General features: G+C 35.2%; 1 protein-coding gene across 1 annotated transcript; it reads left to right on the top strand.

The window, feature by feature from the left end:
• The first annotated feature begins 9,107 nt into the window (after positions 1-9,107).
• On the top strand, positions 9,108-9,759 carry LOC122581571 (chloroplastic import inner membrane translocase subunit HP30-1-like). The gene is made up of 2 exons (XM_043753804.1): positions 9,108-9,428; positions 9,631-9,759. The coding sequence occupies exons 1-2, from the start codon at positions 9,210-9,212 to the stop codon at positions 9,757-9,759; spliced, it is 348 nt and encodes a 115-aa protein (XP_043609739.1). The 5' UTR covers positions 9,108-9,209.
• Positions 9,760-10,457: the final 698 nt, after the last annotated feature.

Here is a 10,457-nt window from a genome sequence, read left to right as displayed (position 1 = left end):
GATTTAGGGTTAGGGTTTATTAAATATCATTTTGGGCTTGTATCTTTTTTGGGCCTCGTTTTTTATTTCGTAGCCCAACCCAAACTTATTATTAATCTCTAAATATAGACATCGCTAGAGGTGCACAAAAAAACCGGTTAAACGAACCGATTCGAAAGTTAACCTATAATTGTAACCAGTTAGTAATCGATACAGTACAAACCGATTATAGGTTAGGAAAAACCGCCGGTTAGTAATCGATTTGCACTTTCAAAACCAAAAACCGATTCCTAATCGGTTAACCGATAATCGGTTTTTATTTTTAGTTTTAACCGGTTAATCGATTAATTATATATAATTGGGATTGTTTTCTATTTTATACTTACCACTCACCACTTACTAGGTGATATATATATATATACATCGAGATATAAAAAGAAAAATGAAGTCACATGCATCTGGAAAGAAAGAAAAAAGCATCGGAGACCGGAGAAAGAACCAACTGATCACCTCTTCAAGATCCTCCACTGAATCACCTCTTCAAGATCATCAAAAATATTACGTACTGTGTGGTTGTGCGCCTGTGTGTGTGTGTGTTCCACTAACCGCCCAATCATATATATATATATATATATACATCGATATATGTGGCGGCTATGAGGGGTAGATGATGAAGAGAAGTGGTGTTATCAGTGGTGTTTGTGGGTAGATCCGAACGGAACAACTTGTTTTATGTTGAAAAAGAAAACCCCTTTTGGCTTATATATTATTGATAGTGGGCGGTTAAAAAAATAACCTATTAGGTTAACCGGTTATTATTAACCGAAACCGATTACACCAGTTATAGTTTTTTAAAACCCAAACCAGTTATTAACCGGTACCGGTTAACCGTAATTGTTTTTTTTTTAAAAAAAATAACCGGAATCATTTACTAAAAAAAATAACCGGAACCGGTTAACTGGTATTTGCACCTCTAGACATCGCCCATATGTATCATATGGATAATTATATGGATAATTTATTTTGAGAAATATGTGAATGTGTTTATTTTGCCAAATAAACACTTATGTGTGTTATGTATAATACATAATATGTTACATAAGGTATATAACATGTTATAATACATTTATATATATTGTATAAAAGGAAAATGCAAGTGGATTTTGAGTTGGTGAGACCCATGTGGTCTCACCTTGTGGCCAGCCAACCCCACCCAAAAATGCACATGCATTTGCTTGTTTTACATAACCCACTAGCTACATTGGAAACACACAATTGTTACATGCATTTGCTATAGTGTTCTCTCAACTCTCAAGTGCAAAAACTCTCTCTTTTTCTTCTCTTGATTTTGGCACAAACAAGGCAAAAGGAGAAAGTTTTTTTAAGTCTAAATCCTAGCATATTTGGGTGTTTGTTGGAGACTTGGGGTATGCAAGCTTGAGGTACTTCTATCTTGAAGACTTGGCCTTTCTAGGAACATCATCTTCTTCATATCAACCTTCTCATAAGCTTGGAAGAAGGTAGTCTTCTAAACACCCTATGGTTGTTATTTTGATTGTATGACATTCATATACATGGATCCTTATTGTTTGGGGTTTTCTTTTATATGTTAAAATTTGATTTTAACTACATATAACATAATGAAAGGTTCATTTCTTCCGTTGCGTTTTTCATGTTTATAAGGAAAATATGACTTTGATAAAACCCAAAAGACCCAACAATGGCATCTAGAGCTGGTTATATGGATGTATGCATCAAAAGTTGATTTTTGTTTGTGTATTATAGTGTCACAACTTAGCCAAAAGACCTTGTGATTGTTTGTGATATGTGGATGTGTTTGTATTTTATTTAATTATTCAATGGTTGTAATAGTTAAATAGGATTTTCTTCATTCATTTGGTTATGTAATTTTATTTATTTCATTTGGAATGTAATAAGTAGACTAGTTGCATTTTTTCTTGTAAATGTAATCTCCAAGAAGGCTTTAAAGAGTTTAGGGGCTGTTTTGGAGGCCAAAAGGAAGAGTGAAGAAAGACATTCAAATCACATCACAAAAGATTACTTGAAGCATTTGGATGCAAGATCAAGTGGGAGTTCATTGACATAAATTTTGTGTCACTTTGTCCCTTAGGTTGGGACCTTTTGACACACTTGTTTCGGCTAACAAGTGTGGTCAAATTAGTTGGCTAATGTTGTGCACTTATTATTATGTTTGTCATGTTTGTGTGGTTGTTTGATAATATTGTCATGTGGATGTTCAAAACTACAAACTAAATGACATACATAAAAGTTTAAAAATTGGTTTTAAAATTGACATTAACTTGGTAAAATAAAATGGTTTTTATTAAAAGTTAATGGCTACAATTATAAAAATGGATTTTATAAAAGAACTTTGAAATATGGATTTCAAAATTATCATCATGATACAAAGTTTTAACTAGAATATAAAAACTCAAACGACCCTTTAAAAACAAGTTAAAACGCCATCTTTTATACAACACTTAATTATTTGGGAACTCTTTGTAGGATAAAGGTCACCTAACTACCTTGAGGGAACTTATAAGTTAAGGTAAATTCATTATACTTGTGGGATAAAGGTCACCTAACCATTTGTATAGATAAATTTACATGTGTGTATAAGTGAGACAACTTGACTTGGAAGCCATGTGATTAGGGTCACCGAAGCATGGTAACCAAAGGCGTTGATGGGATTAAACATGCCGACTTAACATAAGATGTTAAAACCGATCCCATACCACTAGAAATTGTAAAATGTTACAATTGTCAAACGTTGACTACCTTGTTAATTTAAATAATGGGATAAAGGTCACCTAACCATCATTTAAATATAACATTGGATTCTAGATTTTAATTATTAATTGTCCATGAGACATAAAAGGGTATTAACAATTAAAATTTATATTTGATATCGAAAATACTAATAAAGACTTTGTTAATCTTGTAGATGGCCGCTAACAATCCAATCAACCCCAACCCAAACGTCCATAATTTTTCACTAAGATCCATCCTTGAAAAGGAGCGTCTTAACCAAAACAACTTTGTGGATTGGTTTCGTAACTTGAGAATTGTTCTCAAGCATGAAAAGAAATCCTATATACTAGACGATCCTATTCCCGATGAGCCCGAAGAAACAAATGTTGATGCCTACAATGATTGGGTTAAATATGTCGATGACTCCGTGCAAGTTAGTTGCATAATGTTGGCGAGTATGACTCCCGAACTCCAAAAGGAGTTCGAGCACCATGGGGCATACGACATGATTACCCAACTCAAGGAAATGTTCCAACAAAAGGCAAGGGTTGAACGCTTCGAAACGGTTCGAGCGCTTCATGCATGTCATATGGATGATTCTCAACCCGTCTCAACTTATGTTCTTAAAATGAAAAGCTACATTGATCGCCTCGAAAGGCTAAATTGTCCCGTTTCAACCGAGTTGGCTACGGATTTGATCCTCAACTCCTTATCTAAGAGATTTGAGACCTTCGTGTTAAATTATAACATGAACGGATGGGACAAAACCGTTTCCGAGCTCCATGGGATGCTCAAAACGGCCGAGGCTAGCATGGGAGGAAAGGTTCAACCCGTTTACATGATCAATGAAGGCGGAAAGAAAAGGGCCAACCCCAGACCAAAGGCAAATGTTGCTAAAGGAAAGGGAAACAACAAAAGGAACAACAGAGGAACAGGAAAGGCAAAAATGGATACTCCAAAAACGAAGAAGCAAAAGGTTGCTGTCAATGACCCATGCTTTGAGTGTGGGGAGGTAGGACATTGGAAGCGTAATTGTCCAACCTATCTCAAAGAGTTGAAAGCTAAGAGGGATGCAGGGCAAACCTCAGGTACAATATTTATGATATATATTGAGCTTAATACTGTTTTTTCTTACATATGGGTATTGGATACCGGATGTGGAACTCATATTTGTAATATGTTACAGGGGTTCATAAGAAAAAGGAACATCAAGAAGGGGGACATTAGTCTCTTTATGGGCAATGGTGCGAAAGTACAAGTTGAAGCCCAAGGAGACTATCTTTTGAAACTACCAAATGGTTTGGAAATTGTATTGAACAATGTTTTGTATGCACCTAGTTTAACTAGGAACATTATTTCAGTTTCCCGTTTAAGATATATTGGATATGATTTTAAATTTGTTAACAATGATATCCATATTTCTATGAATGATGTATTTTATTTTAAAGCCATGCCTAGAAATGGTATTTATGAATTGGTTCATGAAAGCACAACATATGACAACTCAATGTACCAAGCTACCACCAAGAAACTTAAATTAGATTTAAGTGAAACCTATATTTGGCATTGTCGTCTTGGCCATATAAATAAGAATCGCGTACTAACACTTCAAAAGAATGGTCTTTTGAAAACAAAATCAAATGATTCATTTGATGTATGTGAATCTTGTTTACAAGGCAAGATGACTAAGGCACCTTTCAATGGCACTAATGAAAGGGCAAAAGATTTATTAGGTATCATACATTCGGATGTATGTGGTCCTTTTAAGCCAATGACTAGGAATGGTGAAAGATACTTCATTACATTCACCGATGACTATAGTCGTTACGGTTATGTGTACTTATTAAAACACAAGAGTGAAGCTTTTGAAGTGTTCAAAATTTTCAAGAATGAAGTAGAAAACCAACTCAGCAAGACAATAAAAATTCTTCGTTCTGATAGAGGAGGTGAATACCTAAGTGATGCTTTTCAATATCATCTTAGAAGTTGTGGGATAATCTCACAACTAACTCCCCCTGGAACACCACAACATAATGGTGTGTCTGAAAGGAGGAATCGAACCCTATTAGATATGGTTCGTTCTATGATGAGCAAAAGCTCACTACCTCTGTCATTTTGGGGTTATGCCATAATCTCTGCTGCCCGAATTTTAAATATGGCTCCAACCAAGAAAGTGGAGAGAACACCTTTTGAAATATGGCATGGAAGAGTTCCATCTTTGTCATATTTAAAAGTATGGGGTTGTGAGGCTTATGTAAGACATGATACCTCAAGCAAATTAGAGCCCCGATCCACTAAATGTATCTTTGTAGGATATCCTAAAGATGATTTGGGATATTATTTCTACGATCCTAATGAGCAAAATGTATTTGTTGCTCGAAAGGCTGAGTTCTTGGAGACTAAATTCCTTATGGAAGGAACTAGTTCTAGAACAGTGGAACTTGAAGAAGATCAAGAACCACTGACAGATACACACTTGGGTGACACTAGCTTTCAACAAAAATATGTTGAAGATGATCAAGGAGTTGATCAAGGCACACAAAACGTTCGCAGATCTGGTAGAGCTTCTTATCCACCTGAAAGATATGGATTTCTTATGGATGAATGCTATATGATGGTTTCTGATGAACCTACCACCTACCATGATGCAATGTCCAAATCGGATTCGGACAAATGGTTAGAAGCCATGAACGCTGAGATGCAATCCATGTATGATAACCAAGTTTGGGAATTAGTTAATGAACCACCAAATTCCAAAGTAGTTGGAAGTAAATGGGTGTTCAAATTGAAACACGATATGCATGGAAACTTGCTTACTTATAAAGCTAGACTTGTAGCAAAAGGTTTCACTCAAACTCGAGGGGTCGACTATGATGAAACTTTTTCGCCCGTGGCAATGCTAAAGTCTATTAGGATATTATTTGCCATAGCCGCTCATTATGACTATGAGATATGGCAAATGGATGTCAAAACCGCTTTTCTAAATGGATATCTTGAGGAAGATGTCTATATGGATCAGCCTGAAGGTTTTGTCGATCCTAAACATCCTAATAAAGTATGCAAGTTAAAGAAATCAATCTATGGATTGAAACAAGCATCAAGAAGCTGGAATCGTCGTTTTGATGAAGAAGTCAAGAAATTTGGCTTCATCAAAAACGCTGATGAAGCTTGTGTGTATAAGAAGGCCAGTGGGAGCATCATTACCTTTCTAGTATTATATGTCGATGACATTCTTCTATTTGGAAATGATATTCCAACCTTGGAAGGTGTAAAAGCCTGGCTTGGAAGTTGCTTTTCCATTAAGGATCTTGGTGAAGCCGCCTATATTTTGGGAATAAGGATCTATAGGGATAGATCAAGGCGCTTAATAGGTTTGAATCAAAGTGCATACATAGATAAAATCTTGAAAAGGTTCAAGATGGAAAACTCTAAGAAAGGTTTAGTACCTATCCAAAGAGGAACTATATTGAGCACTTCTCAATCTCCTAGCTCAAAAGTTGAGCAAGAGAAAATGAATGGAATCCCATATGCATCTGCTATAGGATCCATCATGTATGCTATGATATGCACGAGACCGGACGTGTCATGCGCTTTGAGCATGACAAGTAGATACCAGCAAAATCCAGGAGATAGTCATTGGATGGCTGTCAAGAATATATTGAAATATCTTAGAAATACTAAAGATATGTTCTTAATATATGGATCTGGTGAGGAGGAGCTCGTTGTAAAGGGTTACACGGATGCGAGTTTCCAAACTGATCGAGATGATTCTCGATCACAATCGGGGTACATCTTCATTCTAAATGGAGGAGCTGTTTCTTGGAAAAGCTCGAAGCAAGATGTGGTTGCATTGTCCACTACAGAGTCAGAATACATCGCCGCCTCTTTGGCAGCACAAGAGGCTGCATGGTTGAAGAAATTCATTGCCGATCTAGGGGTTGTTCCTTCCATTCAAGAACCCCTAGAAATCCTTTGTGATAACGAGGGCGCAATTGCTCAAATCAAAGAACCTCGTGCGCATCAAAAGACTAGACACATTGAGCGGAGATTCAACTACATAAGGGATGAAGTTGAAAAGGGAAAGATATGTATTCGCAAAGTTCACACCGATCAAAATATTGCGGACCCACTCACGAAGCTCCATGAAAGTCATACTTGTGCCATGGGACTTCGATATTCTAGTGATTGGATTTGATCTATTTTATGTATTTGGATATCGGAACGTTTGTATTTGTTAACACTTTTATATGAATATTGGTATTATGCATTTAAAGTGTGTTATGTTCCATTTTTTTTGCATGTTTAAATCCATGAATAAATTAGTTATTCTAAATGTCCGTAGTCGATCATATTTGTGGGAACAAATATGAATGTAAGACTGTTATGAACTTGGATTGGTAGATGTTCAAAAGGTTTTCAATATAGAGCAATGTGTTGCTGCCAAGGTTCATAGATATTTGTGGGATACAAATATTGGACTGACCTGCACTCAAGCATTACTACATGGAATCTTTGTGATTGATCATAAGTAATCTTGATTTAAAAGGCGAATATCATTGTGTCCTCAGACCTGAGATACATATTGGGTCTTGATATTCACTGAATATTACACTTTGACTTGGTTCTTCGCTGTTCTGAAACATGGCAGTACATAAGGCTAAGCTCAGGTATGATATAAGGTGATTGTGAAAGACGTATGTAGTCGAAATGGGATTTGTCCCTCTTATTCGTTGAGAGTTAGATGTCTAAGGCCTGTTACAAAGTTAAATCAATAGAGAATGATCACTCTATGTCTCTAGGATTTAACATGACATCTGTGACAAAAGGAAAAATGATCGATTCACCTAAATCATTTCAAGTAGAGACTTGAAGGGGATGATGTTATTGAATGGCACTACGTCACACGTATTAGGGGTAGCAAACCGTTGTTAGGCGGTATTTGCTATTTGCGTCAATATTCTATGAATCTTGTGCAAGTGGGAGATTGTTGGAATTTCGGATGCCCAAGACACATATTAAATTGACGTGGCTAGTATGTGATGATCCAAGTCAGGTCATACCCAATAACAAGTTAGACAAACACTTATGATATGTATTTATATGATATGATCTTTAAATAAATATCAATACTTGAAGCATTTAGGAAATGGGTTTCTAAATAAATGCACTTGAGAAATATAAGTAAATTATATGGATAATTTATTTTGAGAAATATGTGAATGTGTTTATTTTGCCAAATAAACACTTATGTGTGTTATGTATAATACATAATATGTTACATAAGGTATATAACATGTTATAATACATTTATATATATTGTATAAAAGGAAAATGCAAGTGGATTTTGAGTTGGTGAGACCCATGTGGTCTCACCTTGTGGCCAGCCAACCCCACCCAAAAATGCACATGCATTTGCTTGTTTTACATAACCCACTAGCTACATTGGAAACACACAATTGTTACATGCATTTGCTATAGTGTTCTCTCAACTCTCAAGTGCAAAAACTCTCTCTTTTTCTTCTCTTGATTTTGGCACAAACAAGGCAAAAGGAGAAAGTTTTTTTAAGTCTAAATCCTAGCATATTTGGGTGTTTGTTGGAGACTTGGGGTATGCAAGCTTGAGGTACTTCTATCTTGAAGACTTGGCCTTTCTAGGAACATCATCTTCTTCATATCAACCTTCTCATAAGCTTGGAAGAAGGTAGTCTTCTAAACACCCTATGGTTGTTATTTTGATTGTATGACATTCATATACATGGATCCTTATTGTTTGGGGTTTTCTTTTATATGTTAAAATTTGATTTTAACTACATATAACATAATGAAAGGTTCATTTCTTCCGCTGCGTTTTTCATGTTTATAAGGAAAATATGACTTTGATAAAACCCAAAAGACCCAACAATAACGACAGAATGGAATGAACGTGAATGAATATCGTAATTGAATGAGCCATTATTATTATTTGTCATGTTTGGTGGTCATCATAAAATGGAATGGAATGGAATTAATAAGAGATTGACCAAAATATCCATATAATATAATATGTAACATTAAAAAAAAAATTGCCGTTATTTTTTTCTTTTAAGCAATGAGAGACTAGTTGGTTACCAATTATTTAGGACTCATGTGGGGACGTGGGTATATATGACTTTCACATTTGATTCACGCATGGAATGGGAGAAAAATTAGGGTGGTGGGTTGAATGAAAAATCAATATTTAAAGTGAACCTGATTCAATAGGTAATGAATTTTTCTTTTTCAGAGACCAAAACAAACAACATTTATAGCAAACACCCCTTATAGCAAATTAACAATTGAGTATGTTCGAAAGTTTAATAACTTGCTTAAAAAGTTAGGTCTTTATGTAGGAATTTATATATGTCGTCAATATATATCCTGGCAATTAACCAACACGTACAAAAACTTACTCTATCATTCATTCAATTCATAATTTATACATGGAAAAAGAAAAGGAATTAGAAGGAGTTATAGTGACGGGTAACCAGAACCCAATCACAGAATTAGTGACTAAATGGAGAGAATATACAAATTTCTTAGATAAATGGACCTCCAAACAGTCTTTACCTGTCAAGGCAGCTGTTCACGCCACCACAGAAGGCATCAACTATGCCGGTGCTGGTCTGGTTGTCGGGTTTTGGTTGAACAGGCACAAAGAGGTTGTTAACTAGTTTTACCCTGCTAATGTTTTTATTTTTGTTTGTTTTTTTTTTTTTTTTTTCCTTCTGATCAATTAAAGAGTAATGCCTTTATCTTGTGTTTGGACCATTTGGAAAAATCCGAATGTGTTAAGTTCTTGCTTGTAGTATTTGCGCGCACATTGAATGATATGTTTTTTGCATTTTTCTATTGTATAAACAGTTCACTAGTTGTCCTCTAAAAGTGCCCTGGATAGTGGCTCGTAAATTTGCTCCTCTTGGGGCTGTTCCGGCGTCCATATATACTGTCATGGAAGGATTGACAGGCAAAAAGGATATCACGGCATCGTAAGTTTATGGCTATAATCTCTATATATAGTATAGTAGTAGTTATATACTTATATATGTTATTTTTATTTGACCATCCATATATATGTTTTGTTGGCTGGGATTGGGATTTATTTATTAAGCTCTAGCTAGCTGCTACAAAGAAACAGAGAGATGGTCCAGATGGAGATATATAGTGGGGAGGGATGCAGATTACTACTAATGGGATTTCTATCCTATTTATTTATTTAAGAACGAGAAGGAAGCTAGATGAAATGCAGAATTTCAATTGGGTTTTTGATCTGTTATGAATTTGTGATTGTGTATTAGATATATGAGACTCTTATATATGTTAACCCAAAGAACGAAAATAACAGAAAGAATTGAAACTTTGCTGTTGTTTTTTTATAAAGTCACTGTAGAGTTCTTTTTCTTTAAAGACTACTTTTTGGATGAGGATTTCCTCAAGTTCTCCAACTTGACTAGTCAAGTTAGATAAATCTTGACCCTTTGATTAAAATCAAGGGCTAAGATTCAATAATCTTCTTTGAATCTTAATCTTAATTTTTATCTAAGGGTCATGATTCTTTTAACTTAACTCATCTAATTGAAATCGATCCCTACTTTTTAGAGGCTACACAAATCCTATTTAAATACAAAACAAAAACGTGCAGTAGCTTCCTCCATAGAATATGGCTTTTGGAATTAGTCATCCTGCACCTC

The sequence above is a fragment of the Erigeron canadensis genome, chromosome 9 (assembly GCF_010389155.1).
Source record: "Erigeron canadensis isolate Cc75 chromosome 9, C_canadensis_v1, whole genome shotgun sequence".
NCBI classification, from domain to species: domain Eukaryota; kingdom Viridiplantae; phylum Streptophyta; class Magnoliopsida; order Asterales; family Asteraceae; genus Erigeron; species Erigeron canadensis.
This window is presented reverse-complemented; position numbering and strand designations above follow the sequence as displayed.

Coding starts and splice junctions, on each gene's coding strand:
- LOC122581571 (XM_043753804.1), top strand. CDS start 9,210: ATGGAAAAAGAAAAGGAATTAGAAGGAGTTATAGTGACGGGTAACCAG. Junction 9,429..9,630: donor GGTTGAACAGGCACAAAGAG/GTTGTTAACTAG, acceptor TTGTATAAACAG/TTCACTAGTTGTCCTCTAAA.